General features: G+C 52.4%; 2 protein-coding genes and 1 pseudogene across 2 annotated transcripts; all 3 read right to left on the bottom strand.

Annotated features, from left to right (window-relative positions):
• Nucleotides 1–10: 10 nt before the first annotated feature.
• On the bottom strand, nt 11–1720 carry LOC101873916 (uncharacterized). Its single transcript, XM_034073898.1, has 3 exons — nt 1368–1720; nt 571–963; nt 11–16 (listed from the first exon to the last, which is right to left on the bottom strand). The coding sequence occupies exons 1-3, from the start codon at nt 1635–1637 to the stop codon at nt 11–13; spliced, it is 669 nt and encodes a 222-aa protein (XP_033929789.1). The 5' UTR covers nt 1638–1720.
• Nucleotides 1721–2029: 309 nt separating this feature from the next.
• Nucleotides 2030–4257, bottom strand: LOC117438351 (uncharacterized). The gene is made up of 4 exons (XM_034073897.1): nt 4183–4257; nt 3901–4029; nt 2391–3599; nt 2030–2107 (listed from the first exon to the last, which is right to left on the bottom strand). Exons 1-4 carry the CDS (start codon nt 4255–4257, stop codon nt 2030–2032), a joined length of 1491 nt encoding a protein of 496 aa, XP_033929788.1.
• Nucleotides 4258–11595: 7338 nt separating this feature from the next.
• On the bottom strand, nt 11596–15663 carry LOC117438356 (DNA-directed RNA polymerases I and III subunit RPAC2-like; annotated as a pseudogene).
• Between the last annotated feature and the right edge of the window lie 6553 nt (nt 15664–22216).

Below are 22216 nucleotides of genomic sequence, written 5' to 3'. Positions count from 1 at the left end.
CACTGCCTCTTCATCCCTGTAGAATCGCGGGGAGGCAAAGGTTCTGCTGGCCTCTCCTAGATGCTCTTCAGGTGCTTTCCTCACTTTGCGCCTGAATACAACCTGCAGAGCTCTGTCGATAACTGAGACCCTTCGTGGGGCCTGTCTCTGGGCGTGTGGTGGTACTAGTCCTTGTGTAAAGGCCTGTCCTGGTCCCTGTCTATCTGTGCCCAGGCTCCTGGCCTGTGTTGGTGCCTCTCTCTGGGCCTGTGCTGGTGTTGGCTGCTTGTCCATTTTGCAGATAACAGACAAAGGCTTGTGCAGGACGCCTCTCACGAAGTTCCTGTCTCTTTTTGGTTGTATCATCTTACAGGCTTTAGGGCTGAGCAGGGCAGATGGCTTTCTCTGTGCCTCTGTTTCACTTTGGGCCACATCCTCCTGCTCCTTTTCCTGCTCAGCTCTTGCCTGCATGGCAGCCACAGCCTTGTGCACAACGTCCACCACAAAGCACCTGGCTGTTTCCTGCATAACCAACTCCAAGGCAGTGGGGCTGAGCAGGGCCAACCACTTTCTGCACTCCTCTTCTTCTACCTCCTCCTTGTCAAAGCCGTGGGAAGGTGCTTCCGGTGCCTCCTCCTGCTCTTGTTCCACGGAAGTGAGAGGTGCAGGGTGCTGCTCTTCCTCAGCAGCTCCAGCCAGAGGAGGAGCTGCCAGCTCGGTGTCTGTGGCACCGGCCAGGACAGGAGACACACTCTGCAGGTCTCCAGCTGCCTCTGATGTCGCATTTGTGCCCACATTGCTGCGGATGCTGGATTCCAGATGGATGTCTGCTCGGGCGTCCTGGAAGAGCTCTGGCACCAAAGGGCTGACGCAGATGTTGTACATGGTGAGGGCTTCCCCTTGGGACAGCTCTTTGTCACTAACACAGTCCAGTTCCTGCTTGGCCTCCTCATCGTTCTCCTCAGGGAAGGCCGCTGGCTCCTCCTGTAAACATACAGCAGAACATCAGGAGATGACAGCTCTCCCTAGATGTGTCTCTCTCAGGGCTGCAGGTAGCTGTGTGGGTGCTGTGCCATGGGCTGCTTTCTCCCCTGCAGACCTGTGTCCAGCGCCAGGCCTGGGTGGTGCATTGGCCGTCACCTGGGCTCTGGGGTTGCTGCTGGTGGCTGCTCACTGGGGAGGTCCCTCACGGGCTGCTCTCCTTCAGTGCCTTTCCTCCAGAGGAGGGGTGCCGGATGGGAGAGCAAGAACACAGGCAGGGGAAGGAGGGATTGTCAGCTGGAAGGCACAGGGAACACGAGCAATGCCCCTGACACACGCACTTTGGGATCTGGGGTTGCCTCCAGCACCTTGGGATCCCCAATGCCAGTCACAGGGGTGTCACTCACCTGGGGCTGCGAGCCCTGACTCAAAGGTGAAGCTGCTGCTTCTCCTTCATCATCTGCTCCAGGCGCAAGGTAAGATATCCCAGACTCTGCCCCAGGGATCATCGTCACTGCAGCCAGAACTTCCTCCTCATGTTGTGCTGGGGAGACAACAGCTCTGCCGGCCTCCTGTTGATAATCTCCAGGCACGGGAGAAACCATGACTTCTCCAGCCTCATCTGCAGCTTTGGTGAAAGGGGCTGAGCTGGGCTCTGCCTGAGGCTCCACAGCCATAGGAGTCTCGATGTCCTCGAGTGTTACTGGTGTCGCTGGTGCCACTGACACATCCACGTGGCTTTGGGCCACATCCTCCTGCTCCTTTTCCTGCTCAGCTCTTGCCTGCATGGCAGCCACAGCCTTGTGCACAACGTCCATCACAAAGCACCTGGCTGTTTCCTGCATAACCAACTCCAAGGCAGTGGGGCTGAGCAGGGCCAATGACTTTCTCCTCTCCTCTTCTTCTACCTCCTCCTTGTCAAAGCCATGGGAAGGTGCTTCCGGTGCCTCCTCCTGCTCTTGTGCTACAGATGTTGTCTGTACATCTGCCCCTGTGGCAAGGTGGGGTTTCTGACCCTCTGCCCCAGGGATCTCTGTCAATGCAGCTGCATCTTCCTGCTTGTCTTCTGTCAGAGGGATAATGGCTCTCCTGGCTTCTTTTTGGTTGGCAGACATGGGCGACACTGTGTCCTCTCCAGCCTCATCTGCTGCAGGGGAGAAAGGGGCTGAGCTGGGCTCTGCCTGAGGCTCTACAGCCATAGGAGTCTCGATGTCCTCGAGTGTTACTGGTGTCACTGGTGCCATTGACACATCCCCGTGGCTTTGGGCCACATCCTCCTGCTCCTTTTCCTGCTCAGCTCTTGCCTGCATGGCAGCCACAGCCTTGTGCACAACGTCCATCACAAAGCACCTGGCTGTTTCCTGCATAACCAACTCCAAGGCAGTGGGGCTGAGCAGGGCCAATGACTTTCTCCGCTCCTCCTCTTCTACCTCCTCCTTGTCAAAGCCGTGGGAAGGTGCTTCCGGTGCCTCCTCCTGCTCTTGTTCCACGGAAGTGAGAGGTGCAGGGTGCTGCTCTTCCTCAGCAGCTCCAGCCAGAGGAGGAGCTGCCAGCTCGGTGTCTGTGGCACCGGCCAGGACAGGACACACACTCTCCAGGTCTCCAGCTGCCTCTCCCCGAGTCTCTGCAGCCACAGGAAACTCATTGTCCTTAAGTGCTGCCTGTGACAACTCTGCCATCTCCACATGCAATTTCTGGCTTATCCCTTGCTGTTCCACCTGCTTCTTGTTGGTTCTCTGGACCATAGCCACAGGCAGGAGCAGTGGCTTCATCTTTTCAGATGTTGTTGTGACCTGCAAAACTGCATCCGGGACTTTGGTGTTCTGCAGGGCAGGCCCATGTCTCTGTCTCTGTGGTGCTGCTTCCTTCTGGACAGCGTTATTAGAAGCCCACGCCCGTGGCATGGGAGTGAGACGTGCCTGGTGCTCCTCTTTCTCAGGAGCTCTGACCAGGCAGCTCCTCTTCGGCGGCTCCAAAGGCTTGATCTTGCTGGGCAGAGAGGGCAAGCGCTGTGCAACAGGCCTGTAGTGCACACTGGGGATCTCGGTGTTGATGCACGTAGTGATATGTTCTGCTGGAATTGCTGGCAGCTGCTCTGCTGCTCGCCTACTGCTTCTGAGTGTGGGCTGAGTGGCTGGGCCCTTGCTGCTGCTGGCTGCACGGACAGTGTCTGCTCTTGCTTGTGTCCCTGCAGCCCTGCTTTGTGCTGGCTCCTGCCGTGCCACTGGCTGCTGGTGACGTCGCTGGCTCCCGGTGCTGCACCTCTGCAGCACTGTGCTCATGCTGCCTGAGCTCTCACCTGTGGGAGCAGAGGCTTTGGACCTGTGCAGGGCAGGCTGACAGGTCTCTGGCCGTGCACCTCTGCTGCCGTAACTGGGGACACGGTGGAGCTGGGCAGCAGTTTTGAGAAGCTGCTCTTGGTTGCTGCTTGCGCTGCCAACGGCCGAGTTCCTCACCCTGCCAGAAGCTGCAGAGGCTGCTGGTGTTACAGGTGACAGCCTGCGGCAGCTGCCGACTGCTCTCTCTGAGCGAGGTGGCGGCCGCGGTGCCATTGTGACCAATGGTGGCAGCTGGAGCATCTGCTCCTGTCTCAAGCCGCTGAGGCTGGGCAGCACCACTCGGTGCCCCAGGCTGCCCATCTGCAAAAGAAGCGGAGCAGAGAGGCTGTGTGACAGTGTCCCTTGTGCCCACATCCCAGCTGGCTGAGCTCAGGCAGTTGGGCTCCCCTGCCAGCCCCAGGGCAGGGCTCAGAGCCGGCTGGGGAGAGGGCTGGCCGCCCGCAGCCCACGCCCACTGCCCAGAGCACCCCCGGCATGCCCGGGCAGGCTGTGGGGCTCAGCATGCGGGGCTCAGCTTGCTCCCTCCTGCACCTCCCGCCCGCCCGTCAGCATCTCCCGGGGTCGGGAAGACGTTTGGCCCCATCTCCCTGCGGCTCCCTACCTGTGCCTGCTGGGTGACGACAGGCTGAAACCTCTCCAGGTAGGGCACCCGTGGCAGCGTGATCCCATGGTGGGACGATGCCTGTCTCGGGCTGCCCTGCGGCGCTTCCTCAGGCTGCCTGTGAGCCACCTGCAGGCAGGAGGAGGAGGAAAAGGTGTGTGATGGAGGCGGCTGCCTTGGCACAGGGGCCCGTGCAGTGCGAGCAAGCCTGGCCCTGTCACCGAGGCAGCTCCGAGCGGCCCCGTCCCACCACCGGCCTCTCCCTCCTGCCCTGGTCCTCACCTGGCGCCTTCTCTGCTTGCTTGGCCTGCCCTCAGCGGGCTGGGAACGGGCGTTTGCCTCTTTACCCACGGGCATCTTCCACGTCCTGGACGCTGAACTGCCGTGGGCTTCCAGGGGATTTGCTGCCTCCTGAGGGAGGCTGCTCCTCTGGACTGAGGTACTCCAGGGCTCTCGCTCCTTATGTACCCCACGGTCACCAACGTGTCACCCCCCCATCACAATGGCCTCTGGCCATGAGGAACCCTCCCTACACCACAAAGCCCTGGCAGTTGCCAGGGAGATGCCCATGCCCCTGACTCTTTCCACCGAGTCCCAGCTGGTGACGGGCATCTCCACAGTGACCAGCGAGGCTTTGTGATGTTGGTGCCATTGTGTCAGTGGCCACTGGGCACAGCAGGGCTGCTGCAGGCAGTCATAGAGTCAGCCAGGTTGGAAAAGACCTTTCAGATCATCAAGGCCAAATGTTCCCCAGCACTGCCAAGGCCACCACTGACCCATGGCACTGAGGGCCTCGTCTACACAGCATGTGTACATTTCCAGGAATGGCGACTCCAGCACTGCCCCGAACAGCCTGCTCCAATGCCTGACTACACCTGAAGTGATCTCCTAATCTCCAGTCAAAACCTCCCCTTGTGCAGCTTGGGGCCATTTCTTCTTGGTTTAGTCCTTGCTCCTTGGGAGAGGAGACCAGGCACCTCCTGGCTCCAGCCTCCTCTCAGGTAGCTGTAGAGAACAATAAGGTCCCTTTTGAGCCTTCTCTTCTCCACACACAGGGCTCGAGGGGCGGCCCAGTCCAGGGGGGCAATCATTGCTCTAGTCCTGCTAGCCACACCGGTGCTGATACAGGCCAGGATGCTCCCAGCCAAATTCAGGACCCAGGACTTTGCCTTGTTGAACCTCATACCACTGGCCACGGCCCATTGATCCAGCCTGTCCATATCCCTCTGCAGAGCTGCCTGCCCTACGGCACATCAACACTCCCACTCAACTTGGTGTTGTGCGCAAACTTACTGAGAGGGCACTTGACCCTCTCATCTAGATCATCGATGATCTGGTTCTGTGATTCTATGATTCTAATGAAGAAGTTATGCTACGCTTGCCACAATACCAAGCCCTGGGGGACACCAGTAGCGACCGGTCTTGTTGACAGACGAGAGACATTAGGAAAGCTGAGGGAGAGCTGGGCTGCTGGCTCCAAGCCCAAGCTGTGCAGGGACCACAGGCATCTCCCCTAGCACACACAGAAAGGAAAGAGGATGTTAATCCAGGGGTTTGGTGACTTGGTGCCAGAAAAATACACAGGAAGAGGAGGAAGTGAACAAATACAGAGCAAGGGGTTTCCTGCAGACCACACGTCCCCACCCAGAACCACTTCACAGCTCTGCAGGGGCTAACGAGGCAAAAGGCACCACAAGGGAGGAGCAACCAATTGCAGCACCAGTCAGGAGCATAACTGCTAGTACAGCCAAGAAAGAGGGGCGAGGGATAGCAGAAGGAGATTCTGCTTTGAAAGGCAGAGGCACTGTCACAGGTTGCCCAAAGAAGTGGTAAACTGAAATAAGCACGTACAAAATGAAATATAATCCTTTGTAAATAAGTAAATTCACTTCTAAGTAACGTTAAGCTTGGTGGCTCTGTAACAACAGCAATGGAAAGTATCTTAGGTAAATATTTCACAAGAATCAGCCAGAACCGGACTAGTGCAATTGGTTTACATCTGGATCTGTTTGTGTCTCATCAGTGTTTGACCACGTTTTGCAAATTATCACGGTAAGGATTTTGCTGTTAGTATTTGTCTGGAACTCTGTCTGTGACTTGCTGGTATTTGACCTAATTTTGTGGATTATCACGGTAACGATGTTGGTATTGACGATATGATATGAGTACTGCTGTACTGTATGTTCACGTGTGTTATTAATGCTTGTTTGTCAGGATTTTGTTTGTGTTTTAAGTCTTGTAGTTGTGTGGAGTGTGCTTGTGGGATCCCTTGTATGTGTTCTGGAAAAGAACCTTCTCCATAAAGGAAAAGCTTGAACAGGGCAGTGCTGTAAACCTGCAAAGCTTTATCAGGGGGTAGAGAGAAGCCTACTGACGTAGAGCTGTCTGTGACACACTCACGTGTGGCAAAGAGGGGTTTGTGCTCGGAGAATGAGCTGCTGTGAGGCTTCCTCTTTGCCACTGGTGTTTCCTCTGTTCTGTTGAGCTTGGGCAACTCCTGGACGTTCTTCTAGAAAAGCCGTGACGCATTTATTTAAACCAAGTTACTTTTGATTTTATGCCGATGCCTCGGTGCATCCTTTAAAAGGAAAGGAAGGATTTGCTTCCAAATGTGTTTGTACAGAAGACAATAGATCGTAGAAATGAACACAGAACACCAACAACCCCTAGAAAATGCAGAGCCCACGCAGGAATGATTCCTGTCAGGAACTTAGGAGTCCTTGTCGCCATTGCACTTTGTGTGAAACAGCCTTCCTTTGTGACCATGATTACCACAAGTGCTCCTGTCAATACAATGATGAAAGGGAAGGAGAAACAAAGGGGATAATAGCTCCTAATCAATCGCTTTGTTTTTCAAAGGGTGCTTTTGTTTGACGGTTTGACTGGCTTAAGGAGGTTAGATAACCAAGAGATACATCTTGTTACAGGATGTTGCAAACTCAGGTACTTGGCAAATAACCATATAAGGTATAGAACAAAATGTTAAGACCACGGTTAAGCCTGTAAGCATTTCTTCTGGCCTCAGTTTCCTCCTTGTGATGGATTACTTTGGGATCAATATGGCCTCCCTCTACTCCTGCATCAACCCTGTGGCTCTCTCTACTTTGTCAGCCGGAAATTCAAGAACCGCTTCCACGTAGGATTGATCCCTCCAGAGCTCCTGCCTACAGTGACCGTTCCCAGACATTGGCATAAGTTCCCATGGACTAGACACAGTGCAGACAGAGGCACCCCCATTGCAGTGGACTTCTGTGCTCCTGAGATGAGTGGAAAGGAGCTGCAACCAACCCACAGGGTTCTCCCATTTGGTCATGTACTGATCACAGTTCTCCCAGTTTTTCCCCTTGCTGAGTGCCTCTCTTTGAAGCTTGCAGTATGCCAGAGCTTGCTGCCCTCTGATGGGAATGCTTTTGCCAGTGCAGGACAAGCAAAAAAAGTCCCTCTCATTCTGAATCAGAAACATCCCCACAGACTATTAGACCAGAGACAGGGGGTGCTTTAAACGTTGATCCCAAGTTACTGAGAGATCAGATTCAGGAGTAGTGGAGCCCTGAGAAAGGAAGGGGATGCGATGAGAAGGGATAGAAATGGATGGGAAGGGAATCATTTCCTAGATGCAGTGTCAAAAAGAGCTGTATTTACAGCATTACCTGTATTTTCTGTCCCCCAAGGATAAGAAAAGACAATTGCAAAAAGTACCCAAGATTTTGGTGTCTTTGTTTCCAAACCACACCAGCCCTACCGTGGAAAACCTGCTCCCAGCAGATCTGCAGGACGGCAAAGTTCAGAAGTGCAGGCTGTGATCCCCAGCCTGGCACTGTGCAGGTTGACTTGCCAACATCAGTAAGGGAATATTTCCTCCTGTTTTACCGTGTAGCCCAGACCTGAAACCTCTCTCTCCCAACTTTTGTCTCCTTGCAGTCCTGCCTGTGCTGCTGGTGCCAGAGACCCACTCTGAACATCACACCAACGGATGACAAGGGCTCTGTTGGGAAGTGGAAAGCCAATGGGCAGGAGCTTGGGGTGGACCGGAGCAGCTCCCGCTTGAGTAACAAGTACAGCTCTTCCTAAAGCCATGCCTCTGGCAGGGCTGAGAGGAGAAGGCTCTGTGCCAGAATGGCAGGACTCCTCCATTACTCTCGCATTGCTGTTTCCTGGCTGGGCCTGAAAAATTTTTGTCTTCATGTGATAACCCACCTGAAAGGAGCTGCAGCATTTCACTAGACCCCTGGGACTAGCTCTGAACACAGGCTCTGTACCATTCTGATCCATCCCCTGGTCTGAGCCACTTCTGGAGGAGAGGGAAAAGGATGCAGATCCTCGCATGATTTTTCATTTCCTTGCAGAAAAAGTAAATGACTTCTGGCCATCTGTCTTGGTTGGAAGTGTGAGGTCGGGAGATGTGTTAGAAAAGGAAAGGGAGGTTGAGATGTGGTCACATTGAGATGAATGTGGGATGAGGGGGAGGGGACCATGAGTGACAATTTCCAGCTGAAAAAGCCAAAATAAAGGTTTGGTAACATCCCTTATCATCTCCCTCTGTGACTGGGACAGTTTGTCCCTGCACAGAGAGCCAGGATAAGATCCTGGCCCCATGTATGTCTGGTAGACCCACTGACTGTGTGGAATCTCCTCCTGTTCATAGTAGGGAGAGATGGTCAGCAACGTTGCTTCACTGTTTGTCACTGCTTAAGTAACAAACCTGATTTAAGGAGCCCTAAAAGTCCTCCCCAATTCACTTCTTCCCCAGGCTCCCCGACCAAGGATGATGCTCACCCCACCCATGTATGGCACAAGAAAGGGATCGTATGGGACCGCATGGCTTAGAGGAGCAGATACCCTTGGTGGAAGCTAGTGGCTTTCTATCAGCTCCATCTTCCCCCTTCCCAGGGCAGGTGAGCTCCTGCTAGCCGGGCATGGCACGGCTGCTGGCCAGAGGGGGCTGTCCTTCAGGGAAGAGTGTGTAAACCCAGGAAAGGGAAGGCTCAAATGCGAATGAGGCTGCAACCAAAGAAACCAGCCCCCCACCTTTTCTGCCCTCTGCTGAACCTGGCAGCAGCTAGTTCTCTCCCTGACACAGGATGCAAGGGAGAGGATCCAGGAACTGGGCCCTTCCAGAAAAGCATGCAGCCTTCAGTTTCTGCGGTATTCAGCTGCTGGAAAGTCCACAGGCTCCTTCAGCCACTGGCTCTGGGGAGGGGGATTGCCTGAAAGAGCACAGCTCTGAAGGGCAAGGGGCATTTTGCTGCTGCCAACGAGGCCAAGCTCCAAAGGGGTAGCAGAGCCGGACCCTGATGTCTCTTGGCCACAGCACCATGACACCATGTTCATCCATTTGTAAGGGTGACACTGCTGTTCATCCTCATGGTCAAACTGCAGTGGAAAAGGCAACAGAGGATGTTCAATCTCAGCTAAAAGAGCTGCTAGAGCTAACCAAACTATGGCAAAGAGTGTTCACAAATTTATTATTTAATTAATTTCCAAGTGCTTTCCCAGTGTGTTTTTCTAAAAAATCATGCTTGCATATCCCACCAAAACTTTAAAACCTGTATGAGAAGTTCTACTTACCAAGGTTTTATTGCTGTTGTTGTTTTCCCCTTCTCTCTTTTACCTCTCTCTCTTCTTTTCCTCATTCCCCTTTTCCTGTTGCCAAGGGAAAAATCAAAGAGAGGACAAAAGGGGAGCATCCTTGCAAATAAAGCAAAACATTTTCCAAGGGTTGGGTCTTTTTAGCTGTGCTCTCACCAAAATGCAAATGTTTACGAACAAATCACATTTCTGAAAGACTAATGCATTTCAAGGAAAGCAGAATGGCTGACAAGTAGCTAGACCAGTACCTTTTCATAACCCAACCCACCCAAAGGAGCAGATGTGGCTGTGTCCATGCCGCAGCGCTGCTGCTGTGCTCTGCCCCAGAGCTGGCTGCGTTGTGTTGGAGGACAAGCGAAGTTAATAAAGAAAAATGACGAAGACTGAAAACTCCCAGTGCAGACACTTTAGTAAAAGGATTTTTTTTTAATTATTTCGCTTATAAACTTGCAGGCAATTCCCCTCCATAGCCAGTTGGGACAGTGCTGTGAGAAAATTGCCTCTAGTGGAAGGTGTCCCTGCCCTGTGGCAGGGGGTAGGAAATAGATGAGCCTCCCAACCCAAACCACTCTGGGATCTATGAATATATGATTTGCAAATCTCGGTCACTCTCCCTTTCTCATAGGTGAGCTGTGCTAAGGGCAGGTCTGCTCACAGCAACTCCTGGGTGTGCCTGGTGTGCTTGACCCTGGCTGTGGCTGGGTTTGGAACTGGATGAGTTTTTAAGGTCCCTTCTAACCCTGGTCTCTTCATCTGAAAGGGGCAGAGCCTTTACCACTTCTTTGGACAACTTGATGCAGTGCCTCTACCTTTCAAAGCAGAATCTCCTACTGCTATCCACAGCCCACTGTTTCTTGGCTGCACTAGCAGTTTTCCTCTTCATTGGTGCGGGAACAGGTTGTTCCCCTGTTAGTCCCCTGCAGAGCTGTGAAGTGGTTCTGGGTAGGGACATTGGGCTCTGGAGGAAACTGTGAGAAAAAAAAAAAAAACTTTTCTTCTAAAAGCTCAGGGTAGACACAGCAGTGAAGCAGCTGTTTATTAATGTTATTGCAAAAAAAGGTGTCCTGGCAAGTAGGCATGCACAGCAAAGGCAGAACAAGGATTTTATATTTCCTATCCCGTCCACAAGTTCCCTCCCTTGTTTCCCCATTGGTTGGGTACTCCAAGGTTCACAGACTATCGGATGCATATAATCTACATGCCAACTGTCCCACCTCTGGTTACATCTCCCTTTACTTGATTTTGTATGCCCCTTCCTCTCATTTGTTTATCTCTTTTTATGGTTCGATTTCATAACTCCTCTGGCAGACCTGTGGTACCCCGACTTATGTTTAACCAACCTGCACCTGCTTAGTCATAGGCTGTACAAAGGTAGTATTCTTTTTAACCACAAAGTGTATCTTTCATCCAGAGATGATACTGTCTTTAACCACAGAGTGTGTCTTTCTAAGTTATGGTATCTCAAACCCTTTGTTTTGTTCCCTGAGTAACAGCCCCAGCCCCAGTATTGAAAAATCTTAATATTGGAAAGCCTTAATCTTGCAAAGCCCCATCCCCAATTATGCAAAAACAACACTGTTTCTCTTACGCTCCCTCTTATTCCTCTGTATGTTACTAAAACATGGTGGTGTTTGAAAGGAAACTTCTTTCTCCTGGTGGCTCCTCATTAAGCAGCAATCTCCACTCAGTCAGGTTAAAGCCATTCCCCCTTGTCCTGTCCCTACATTACCTTGTAAAAAGCCCCTCTCCAGGTTTCTCAGCCTGTCTCCAGAACCCTCACAGCATCTCCATGGCCTTCTCTGGACTCACTCCAGCAGCTCCACATCCCTCTTGTGGTGTTGCCCCAGAGCTGGATCAGGACTGCAGGGGCGTCTCCCCAGAGCACAGCGGAGGGGGAGAATCCCCTCCCTTGACTGCTGCTCAACACGCTGCGGATGCAGCCCAGCACAGAGGGATTCTGGCCTGCAAACGAATAACGCTCTATTTAACACATCGGCGTTATCAGCGTTGTTCCCAGGCTGAAAGGCCAAAAAACACAGCACTGCACCAGCTACTAAGAAGGAGAAAAAATGACTGCCACTGCTGAACCCAGGACAAACACACAACCAGAAATACTTGGCACAGGGAATTCAACACACAGACCTTACACACGTCCATGGAGACTGCCATTCCTAAATGGCATCCCTAAATATCTCTTCCTCCCTCTGTGCCCTGTACTCCTTCATGCTCCTCTGCAAGCAAGAGCAAAGAACAAATGTTAATAGCATATACCTGAGCGGCTCATACATCCCATGCCACCAGCCTGCTGTGACTTCTCTGCCCAGCACAGAAGACCCTGAGCAGCTCCAACAGAGCTCCAGGGACCTTCAGAAGTGACTGAGCTCTACATTCACTCCAAGGAAAGGAAGGCCAGGCCATGCTGCAGGTCACACAGAGAAGGTCCGAGATAACTGTAGGTTCTTTATGCTACAACACAGGTGGTCAGCCCCTTCCTCTCACCTCTGAGACCAGGAGACAGAAAAGGCCCCCTGAACTCTTCAGGAATACTCTCACCTCAAAGGTGTTGAGTATATGTTAGCAAACACCCATCAGGTCGTTTAGCCCTTTCTGGATGGCTCAACAGCAGGAAGGGCCCCTTTGTGAAAGAAGATGGGGTCAGTGGTTTCCAAAGTGGTTGGTGGCCCTCTCCCTCACCGCTCTGGGCAGAGTAGTTGTTTCCCCCATGATAGGAACAGGCTCTTACACCAGGCCACATGCAACACACTTCCTTCCTACCAGCCCACCATCAGCAACCCTGAGAAGCTGAGCTCAGGCCCAGGCTGTGGGTGCAGGAAGGGCAGAGCCATATCCTGCAGGTAGCCCCACAAGGAAGGGGTTCCCTTGACAAGGAGAGCCTCAGCACTACTCATTTTTAGGAGATTAAAGAGCCAGTAAGCACAAACTAGATACTCAGGGGAACAGCCCCATAAGGAAGGAATGAAATAACACTGTCCTCCTGTGGCAGCCGACAAAGCTGTGGAGCCTAGCTGGAGGGCAGCGGACTGAGCTGAAGGGTCGGTGTGCTGGGAGGAGTGAGTGATGGCCTGAAGCTCAGAGTTGTCAGTGCTGCCTATTAACAGCGAACACAGACCCCTCTGGGAGGCAAGTCAAAAGATAGCATAGACTGATGTGGCTTTTTCAAGAGGGCTTTGTTCACAGCCTGATGACCAAAGCTGACAGGCAAGCAAAAAAGGAGAAGCAGAAGCAAATTGGTCTCATTGCAGCTATGTATGCCAGCACACTTTGGATTGGCCTTCCAAAACTTCTGCTGATTTAAGGGCAGATGAAGCACCCATCACCTCTGACAGGACGTAGCAGATCTACCTTACCACAGCACTACAGTACCGTGCCTGCAGAGAAGAGGGAGAGGAGTGGTTTTCTTTATTGAAATGACTCATGGCGGAAACCTGACATGAGCACAGGGGATTCCACAAAAGAAGGGCCTGAACATGGAAACAATGCACATCCCATACCTCTGGTCTGGATTTGGAAGTTGATCTTGCTTTCAGAGGGGTGCGTGATGCAGTAGCCACAGAACTCCACATCAGGGCTGCAGGAAGGGCGAAAGGAGAAGAGAGCAGTGAAACCCATGGCAACCCACAGCAAATCTCAGGGAAGTCGGAGGCTTGGGCCACCTCAGACCTGCTGGGGCTCAGGATGCTTCTAACATGACTGAGGGTCTTACGGGAGGGATATGCTGAAAGGACACTACCTGTGTAACCTTATGCACACCCTTCCATCTATCTCTGAGAGGCAGCTGGAGCTTTGCAGGGGAAAGACATGTCTGGCATCCTGCTCAAGCAGGGGATCCTGGGTGCTTGGAAGCCTCCCTCCACACAGACCTGTTGCAGTTCTGCTGGGCAGAGGAGGCAGATGGGCCTAGGGCACCACAAAACGTTTGCAGACTGCATGACATCTGCCTTCACAAGCCGAGGTGGTTGCTAGAACTTTTGTGCACACAGCAGAAAGCACAGCCCCTCACAAGAAGGCTGCTCTTTTTCCTTGTCATGGTGATCTATCAGAGAAATTCACATGACATTTAATATTCATCAACGACCTGGATGAGGGAACCGAGTGTACCCTCAGCAAGTTCACTGATGACACTAAACTGGGAGGAGTGGCTGACACACCAGAAGGCTGTGCTGCCATTCAGCGAGACCTTGGACAGGCTGCAGAGTTGGGCAGGGAGAAACTTGATGAAATTCAACAAGGTCAAGTGTAGAGTCTTGCATTTGGGAAAGAACAACCCCATGTACCAGTACAGGTTGGGGGTTGACCTGCTGGAAAGGAAGTGAACGGGAAAGGGACCTGGTGGATAGGAGGATGACCATGAGCCAGCAATGTGCCCTTGTGGCCAAGAAGGCAAATGGCATCCTAGGGTGCATTAGAAAGGGTGTGGTTAGTAGGGCAAGAGAGGTTCTTCTCCCCCTCTACTCTGCCTTGGTGAGGCCACATCTGGGAATATTGCGTTCAGTTCTGTGCCCCCAGTTCAAGGACAGGGAATTGATTGAAAGAGTCCAGCACAGAGCCACAAAGATGATTAAAGGAGTGGAACACCTACCTTATGAGGAAAGGCTGAGGGAGCTGGGTCTCTTTAGCTTGGAGGAGACTGAGGGGTGACCTCATCAGTGTTTAACAAATATGTAAAGGGTGGGTGTCAGGATGATGGAGCTAGGCTTTTTTCAGTGATATCCAGTGATAGGACAAGGGGCAATGGGTGTAAACTGGAGTATAGGAGGTTCCACGTTAACATCAGGAAGAACTTCTTTACTCTAAGAGTGACAGACCACTGGATCAGGTTGCCCAGGGGGGTTGTGGAGTCTCCTACGTTGGAGATATCCAAGGCCCGCCTGGACAAGTTCCTGTGTGATGTACTCTAGGTTACCCTGCTCTTGCAGGGGGTTGGACTAGATGATCTTTCGAGGCCCCTTCCAACCCTTGGGATTCTGGGATTTTGCAATGCAGCTGTCATTTGAGATGATGCATTGAACTTCCTGCTGGAATTCTTCTGAGCCTTACCAGTGCGTGTTCACAAACTCCCAATGCCTCCCAGCTCGATAAAATCAGAGTGAAGCCATTTTTATATTTTAATGGGGGCAGCAGGATTATTAATTTCCAGCATCAATTTCTGCATCTTGATGGAAGTATTAAAGATGATCAATTTGCTTAATACTGGCTGTTCCTACTCTCTTTTTCTGACAGCACTTGCCTCAGAGGTGACACAGATACTGGCCTGACCCCCTGTACTTACAGATTTGCACATCATTTTACCCAGAGCCACGTAAAATGTTCAGAAGTCTGTCACATGTCTGCCATCCAATTTCCTCTGTAACTAACCATAAGTGCAGTAGGGTTGCCTGTTCCTTAAGGGATGGGGAGCTGGAAGCATGAACTGTAAGCCAGCCAATAGGGCAGAGAACTCACTGGCCAGCCCTGCCCCACAGCACCCAAGCAAGGGAGTAAGGTGGGTGCAAACGTGGTAGCGAGGGCCAGCCAAGGGTCCAGGTCACCAGGCAGGTTTGTGGGGGTGAAATAGGTCTGAGGCCAGGCCAGGAAGGCAATCTGCAGGTCAGCTGAAGGTAGTGAGGGTCAGACAAAACCTATGACCAGGAAGCAGCTATACAATGCACAACAATGAGGAAAGGCTGATGTCAAGTCAGGAAGTCAGTCCATGGGTCAGCATCCAACAGCCCAGTACAGGTTAAGCTGAAGACCCATAGTCATACAACATAGCTCAGGAGGGACTGAAAGCCCTGAGCTGAACTTAAATGGGGCTCCTGACCCCTTTGTGTGTGGGGGCCCCAGGTGAGGCTGCTCAGACTCATCAAGGCCTATTAGTGCTCTTGGGGCTAACAGCACAAGGAGAAAAGTTAATTCTGTTAAGAGAGGGGGTAGGTAAGGAGCCTCTGGCACCAGCTCTGATATAAATACTCCAACAGGCATGGACAGAGGTAGTTTTGCCTTTTTCCAGCAGCAACTGAGGTGCGACTTAGTGAGGGGATGGGGCAGAAGAGGAGACAGAGGAACCCCCAGTGGTATCAGGTGCTGTGGAGACTCCACTTACTTCTTCATGACCATGTATTGGAGGGCATTGCCAAGCATGTGGTCCTCATTGAGCAACGTAAATGTGAAGCAGTTCCCACCTGTCCGGCACTGCCATGAATGGTGAAGAGAATAAATGCTGTAAGGTTCTCTGAACACCGGCCCCAAGGTGAAAAATCAACAGCTATGCTCAGCTTCAGCGCAGAACTTGTAGCTCTGGCTGGCCCATTGCTGTGGCTCATGTCTCAAGTGCTGGAATATGACCAAGAGCAATTTCATAGAGGTGGAAAGGTGGCAAAATTATAGAGCTCAGACAAACCTCCCCCTCGTTATGAAGTGCCTGTGCACCCTTGCTCCTCACAGGCGAGGAGCCCAAAGAAAGCTGCAGCTTCAGGACCCATGGTGGAAAGAAGATGGGAGCGACTGTTCAGGTTGGTGTGATTCCAGGTCCTGCCACCAAGCACCGGGCTAGACAGCAGTAAGAAGGACAGTCAAAAACTCCCCAGGGATGCGTGCCGGCTGTCCAGCAGGGAAAGCTTACCCCCACTTCAAAACCAACTCTTAAGCCCAAATTCACACACCTAGGAGGTGCCTGGGGAAGCCGCTGGTGAGCCTCAGGCTGCTGAGCTCACGTGAAATGAACCCACAATGCCAGCAGCCAGCCCTGGAGTGGGAGACCACTTCCCTCCTCTCTGCCTACCCTGGAGCTCAGTTCTTCCCAATTCCCAAAGACAGGCGCAGAGAGCACCCGTGCTCCTGTGCAAGCTCTCCCTGTCGCTGTGACCCAGTGAAGTGCCAGCAGGGAGTCGGCAGCAGTTTTCCTGCAGGGCAGTGCCATCTAGTGTCTTTTGCTGCTGCAGCGGCTCTGGAGCGGGACCCAGCGGCCTGAAGGATGGGGTGAAAGAGGAGAACGCAAGCCGGTGCTGACAAAGCCACCCAAAGGCCTAACGTTACACAGTGCTGAGCGATACTGCCAGAGGGGAGACTGAGAGGGGGATCTAAGGCAGAAGCTCTTCCTGTGAGGGTGCTGAGGCGCTGGCACAGGGTGCCCAGAAAAGCTGTGGCCTGCCCCATCCCTGGCAGCGTTCAAGGCAGGCTGGACACAGGAGCTTGGAGCAACCTGCTCTAGTGGAAGGTGTCCCCGCCCATGGCAGGGGTTGAACTGGAGGAGCTTCAAGGTCCCCTTTCTCTTGGATCTATTCTCACTGTCGCGATTTATCCGGCGCCAGCAAACTCCTACCCAGCGGGTCCGGCCTGAGTGGTCCAGGTCAGGGAAGCTCTGGCTGCCGCTGCCGGCGAAAAGCACGGCCGCCCCTGTCCCATCCCGTCTCCTCCGCCATGGCCTCTGGACTACAGCTCCCAGCAGGCAGCGCGGCGCCGACGGAAGTGACGTCAAGGCGACACGGTGTCTCGTCTCCCGAGCAGGGCGGGCGGGTGGTTGGTACCGAGGGAGGTGGCCTCTGCTGCCGCTGGTGGGCGGGGCCCGCGGCAGGGCTGCCCGGTGCTGTCAGAGCCTGCGGCTCTGGCTCGGCCTCGTCCGGCTGCGGCGGGGCCGGCACTGGCTGAGGGCCTGGGGCGGCTGGAGGAATGGGGAGTGTTAAAGGCCGTCAGTGTCTGCCCTCACTGCAGATGGCCCCGGAGCGGCGTGTGGCGGAGCTTGGAGCATGGTTTGAACGCCGAGACCGCGGTAACCTCCTGCGGTTATAGCTGGGGGGTATCAGCGTGCTGGGGCGCACCTGCTGCTTCCTTGGAGAGTCCGTTTGTACAGCGGCTTGTTTTCCGTGCCCCCTCCAAAACACGGTGCACTGTCCCCCGGAATGGGCGAGGGGCTTGGAACAGAAATCGAATTGATCCTACAAATAGTTCCCGAAGGATTAAGTGAGGTACCTGCACTGAGCTCTGCGGGCAAGGAGGGTGCTAATCTTTAACTTGGTATGTGAATGAGAGGGCTGGGGCAGCTCTGCTCTGGAGCCAGGCTGAGAGAGCTGGCTGGGTCAGCCTGGAGAGAGAGAAGGCTCCTTAAGGGGAGACTTAAGAGCAGCTCCAGTGCTAAAGGGGCTACAGGAAACCATGGAGAGGGGCTTTGGACAAGGGCCTGTAGGGACAGGATGAGGGGAAGGCTTTAAACCTGCCAGAGGGGAGACTGAGATGAGCTCTCAGGCAGAAGCTCTTCCCTGTGAGGGTTCTGAGGCGCTGCCACAGGGTGCCCAGAGAAGCTGTGGGCTGCTCCATCCCTGACAGTGTTCAAGGCCAGGTTGGACACAGGGGCTTGGAGCAACCTGCTCTAGTGTGAGGTGTCCCTGCCTGTGGCAGGGGGTTGGGACTAGAGGAGCTTTAAAGGTCCCTTCAACCCAAACCAGTCTGGGATTCTAGGATTAGTTATACCCCAGTGGTTTTAACGGTTGGACCAGATGATCCTTGAGGCCCTTCCAACCTGGTGTTTTATGGTGCTTGTCTACTTTTAAGCGTGTATGTTTTACAAGAGAGGGCCTGACCCGTTCCACATCCCCATTGCTACCAAAGCAGCAACAGAGAATTTGCTCTTGTTTCAGAGGAGATGAGGCACAGCATTCCCAACCTGGCCAGGACCAGCTTCCGCTTCTTGGAGTCCGTAAGGAGTAGTCTGAGCTTGGAGTCAGATCTGCAGGTGCCAAGCTGCCAAATTCTCAGAACCCAGCAGCGGTCAGGAAGTCAGTGTGAGGCCCTCTATGTGCATCCTGCAGCCGATTCCCTCTGTCTAACAACCCTAAGGACACTTTAAGAGGCCTGGTATCCTGAATTGTTCTTAACACTACTTTGCCACCTGCATTACACTTGTTGCTCCAGCTTGGAGCTGTCGATGTGTTGTTCCACAGCAGCAGCAGCTCGGGGAGACTAGAACTAGTTATAGAGATGTTGGAAGTTACTTTTTAAACTCAACCTCATGTTCTCTTGACTCTGCCTGAAACTCAACTGGTTTTTGGTTTGATTTTTTTTTTTTACTTCTGTATAGAATGTGTTCCTGCTCCTTTTTATTGTTTGTTCTAGAAGACAAAGCAGGTTTTTATAACTAGTAACACTTCAAGTTGTTGTGGTCAACGTGTGTCACTGTTCACAAATGAAGGAGCAGTACACAATATTTGTGTTTCTGAACAGGCAGTTGCAGGCAGAGGGGCTGCTATTTAAAACCTGCCATTCAGCAGCTTCTTAACGCAGATGAAAGTTAAATAACAGGTAAAAGTGAGCTTTTTAACAATAACCCTCCCTGCTTGATCTGGCTGAAGTGTTCTTCTTCCAGCCAGCTCCCATCTGCCCTGGGTTTGTGACAGAGGTTTTCTGCTCCAGTGTCCTTTAATCAGCAAGTGCTGGATGCTCTGAAGGCAGCCTCTTAGTAGAGGGAAATACGCACTGATAGCAATGTTCTCCTGCCATCAATGTGATGTGATAGTGCAGCTTAATAAAATATTATGGTGCTGGATAGATCTGTGTCATGGGTTCAGCAGTAGCTCATGCTCTGCCAGGGAGGAGGGAGAGATAGGGCGCCTGGTCTGGGCTAGTCGGGTGAGGTATTCATACCACAGCACGTCCTGCTCGGGAGGGACTGGAGCTGGCCGGGAGGGAAGGGGTTAAACTCTGGCCTGGGCGGGGAGGCAACTGGAAGCTGCCAGGAGGGGAGGGGGGAGCTCGCTCTCTTCCGGGCTGGCCTTGTGTTGGCGGGTGGTATCGTATTCGCTCTCCCTGTCTGTCTCCTCTAACATTGATTTGTTATTGGTACCGGTAGTTATTTCTGTTTACCTTGATTGCTGGACTGATTTTACCCCTCGATCCGTGGGAGTTGTATTCCTCTGGCTCTCCTTCCATCCCTCCGTCGTGGGAAGGTGGGGGGGGGGGGAGGGAAACAAAGGGGGAACTGGGCAGATTTCGTTTAAACCACGACAATCTGCTTTATTCAACTGAGCCTGACTGTGGACTGGTTTTGTGCTAGGAATGAGCAGCAACTCTGAGCCTGCAGGAGGTTGTCTTCTGCACTTCATCTCTACCACTCTGCACAGGTAAATAGGACTCAGAGGAAGTCTCATGTGCTGCAGTGCTGATATTTACCTTTAACTCTTCTTGGATTTTATCAGGATGAGGTGGGGTAGCAAAGGAAAAACTCCATTCACAGCCCTTGTTTCATGGCTTTTCTAGAAAAACCATCCATAAGTTGCCCAAGCACAACAGAACAGAGGAAACACCAGTGGCAAGAGGAAGCTTCACAGCAGCTCATTCTCCAAGCACAAACCCCTCTTTGCCACACGTGAGTGTGTCACAGACAACTCCACATCAACAGCTTTTCTCTACCCCTCTGTATAAAGTTTTGCAGGTTTACAGCACTGCCTGTTCAAGCTTTTCCTTTATGGAGAAGGTTCTTTTCCAGAACCTGCCTATTGGTAAAGCTGGAACCTGAGTCATAGGGAATTTATTTATTTACTTTCCCCCTTTACAGAGCAAAGACAGAGCAGCAGATCCCAGAAGTTGATCTTCCTATTGAGTTTTGTCTTAGCTTTGGGCTATGGCCCCCATAAAGAGCACACCAGCAATTCCTTGCAGGCTCCTGAGTCGAGACGCTTTGCTATTTAATGGCTACTGAGCATCTGTTTTAAAGGTAGATAAAGAACAAAATATCTCTGAAGCAGTGCAGTGTTTAATAAGGTTGTCTCCCAGCTGTAGTGCATCAGGCTGTGACACTGCTGTGGTGAAGAACCAAGGAACTGATGTCTGCAGCGACATTGACCCCCCGTTACCTATTTCTAGACAGATGAGAGGCTTAAGAGAAGTGGCAAAAAGGTGACCACAGCCTCATTCTGCTTGAATTCCAGGGCATTGAAAAAGAAATCCATCATATGCCCAGTATGTGGAGGGCTGTCTCACTTCAGGATGGGGCCATCACCACAGATGAGGGACATTAAGAGCAGACCAAACTGTGTAAGAGATTACTGTGTCATATTAGAGCATGGTTAAGTTTTGATGGTTAAGTTTCTATACTTGGATTTTTCTTGGATTTCACCTTTAAGGTGAGTGGAGCTTGCAGTTGGCCCAGTACAAGAGGTGACACTTTCTTCTTGGGGAGGTTGGTGTACAGGGAGGCTGCTCCACTCAGACCCTGCCTCTCCCTTTGGCTGTGGCCAGCTGGGCACTCACATTTCTATTTTTAACTCCCCTTCTCCCCGTGCCCAGCAGGTTCTCTGTTTTCCAGGCACGTGATTCCTCAGTGCCGTGCCAGGTATTTGCAGGTCATATCATGTCATGTTCTGCATGCAGTAACTGAGTTAAAGCAACTGGAATTTGGGCAATGAGCAGGACATGTGAAAAGGAACAGCCCTCTCCCCTCCCTGGAAGTAGCACATTTCTGGGTAGACCTTGGCAGCTGCAATGGATGCACCACCGTGCAACAGCAACGTTCAGGGTAGCATTCACTCAAAGGTACCTTCAGAAAGACACTGAAGGATGAAGCTTTGGCTCTCCAGGGTCATAGTTTCACTTGCTAGCATGGCAGGATGAGCTGGTGTATATGAGGCGCTGCCCACCACCCTGTTGCCATCACCCATGTCCCCCTCTTAATTTGACTGCTCCAAGGAGCAGTTTCTATCAGTCAGGCCACTCTGGGCACACCATTAATCATTCCAAGGTTGCTGGAAGGAAACTCTAAACCACGTTCTCTCTTAATCTCAGAAGAGCTACAAGCCAGACCAGGGCAGGTTCCTGACCGTGGTTAACTCCTCTCACAAGTATATTAAAGCTTTTCTGGCTCTTGTGTTGCACCTTCTGAGGGGGCCGGGAGAACACAACAGATAAAGCAGCATCAGCCTGCTCACAGCAGCTGCCAGAAAGCATTTGCTCGCCTGCTGCTTGGGGCCATGTGGCTTCTTGTGGTTGAGGAGAGGTGAAAGGAGCAGGTGACCATCAACAGACATGTAAGCTGATGAGAATGAGCCCTTCTCTATTCCCTTTCCATGCTGCTGCAGCTCTTGGGTGTCTTCCACCTCCCTTTCAGAGGTTACCAGGAGCGGGTCTCACGGTGCTGTCAGCTCCCTCAAACACCAAGGGGCACATCCAAACAGGGGCCACTGGCATGTCCTATGCTGATCCTGACCTGATCCACGTCCCACTGAGGGAGCTCTCCACTCCTGTGGGTGGCTCTTCTGAAGGCACGAGTCTGGCTGGCAAAATCCAAGGTGAAGACATTGAGTTGCCTTGAGCCATGTCCTTTGGTCACTGGGTCCTCCCCCCCGTTCAGACTAGCTTCAAAAGATGTATTTAGCCACTGGGATGGATGAAAATGTGGAGGAATAAACACAATGTCAAGCACAAGGCCATGATAGAGGAACCAGGGTGACACTTGATGTCTTCACATACCAAGCATACACTTACCAGACGAGGGAGATTGTCTCTGAGGTACAGCCAGAGAGGCCTGATCTCAACCAGCACGAGCCGATTGGCGCCAACAAGGAAAAGCCACACTGACTTTTAATAGCTCCAAAGCAGCAAAGAAGGGCCAGGCAGGGCAAGCCCTGCATGGAGGCAGAATGCTTCAGAGAAGAAGTGACAGAGCAGAGGCAGCTGGTATGACTGCAGTGTGGTAAACACACGGTGGGGGACACAGTTTAGGTGAGGAGACATCTGTGGT

The sequence above is a fragment of the Melopsittacus undulatus genome, unplaced genomic scaffold (assembly GCF_012275295.1).
Source record: "Melopsittacus undulatus isolate bMelUnd1 unplaced genomic scaffold, bMelUnd1.mat.Z mat_scaffold_158_arrow_ctg1, whole genome shotgun sequence".
Lineage (NCBI taxonomy): Eukaryota > Metazoa > Chordata > Aves > Psittaciformes > Psittaculidae > Melopsittacus > Melopsittacus undulatus.
The sequence above is the reverse complement of the archived record's forward strand: the minus strand, read 5'-3'. Positions and strand labels throughout refer to the sequence as shown.

Bases quoted from the DNA above. Each gene is read 5' to 3' on its own strand.
- LOC101873916 (XM_034073898.1), bottom strand. From the start codon at position 1,637: ATGGCTGTGGAGCCTCAGGCAGAGCCCAGCTCAGCCCCTTTCACCAAA. The intron at 964-1,367 runs GTGAGTGACACC...GTATGTTTACAG, and splicing joins GTCAGGGCTCGCAGCCCCAG to GAGGAGCCAGCGGCCTTCCC.
- LOC117438351 (XM_034073897.1), bottom strand. From the start codon at position 4,257: ATGCCCGTGGGTAAAGAGGCAAACGCCCGTTCCCAGCCCGCTGAGGGC. The intron at 4,030-4,182 runs GTGAGGACCAGG...TCCTGCCTGCAG, and splicing joins GCAAGCAGAGAAGGCGCCAG to GTGGCTCACAGGCAGCCTGA. The intron at 2,108-2,390 runs GTAGAAGAGGAG...TCTCCCCTGCAG, and splicing joins ACGGCTTTGACAAGGAGGAG to CAGATGAGGCTGGAGAGGAC.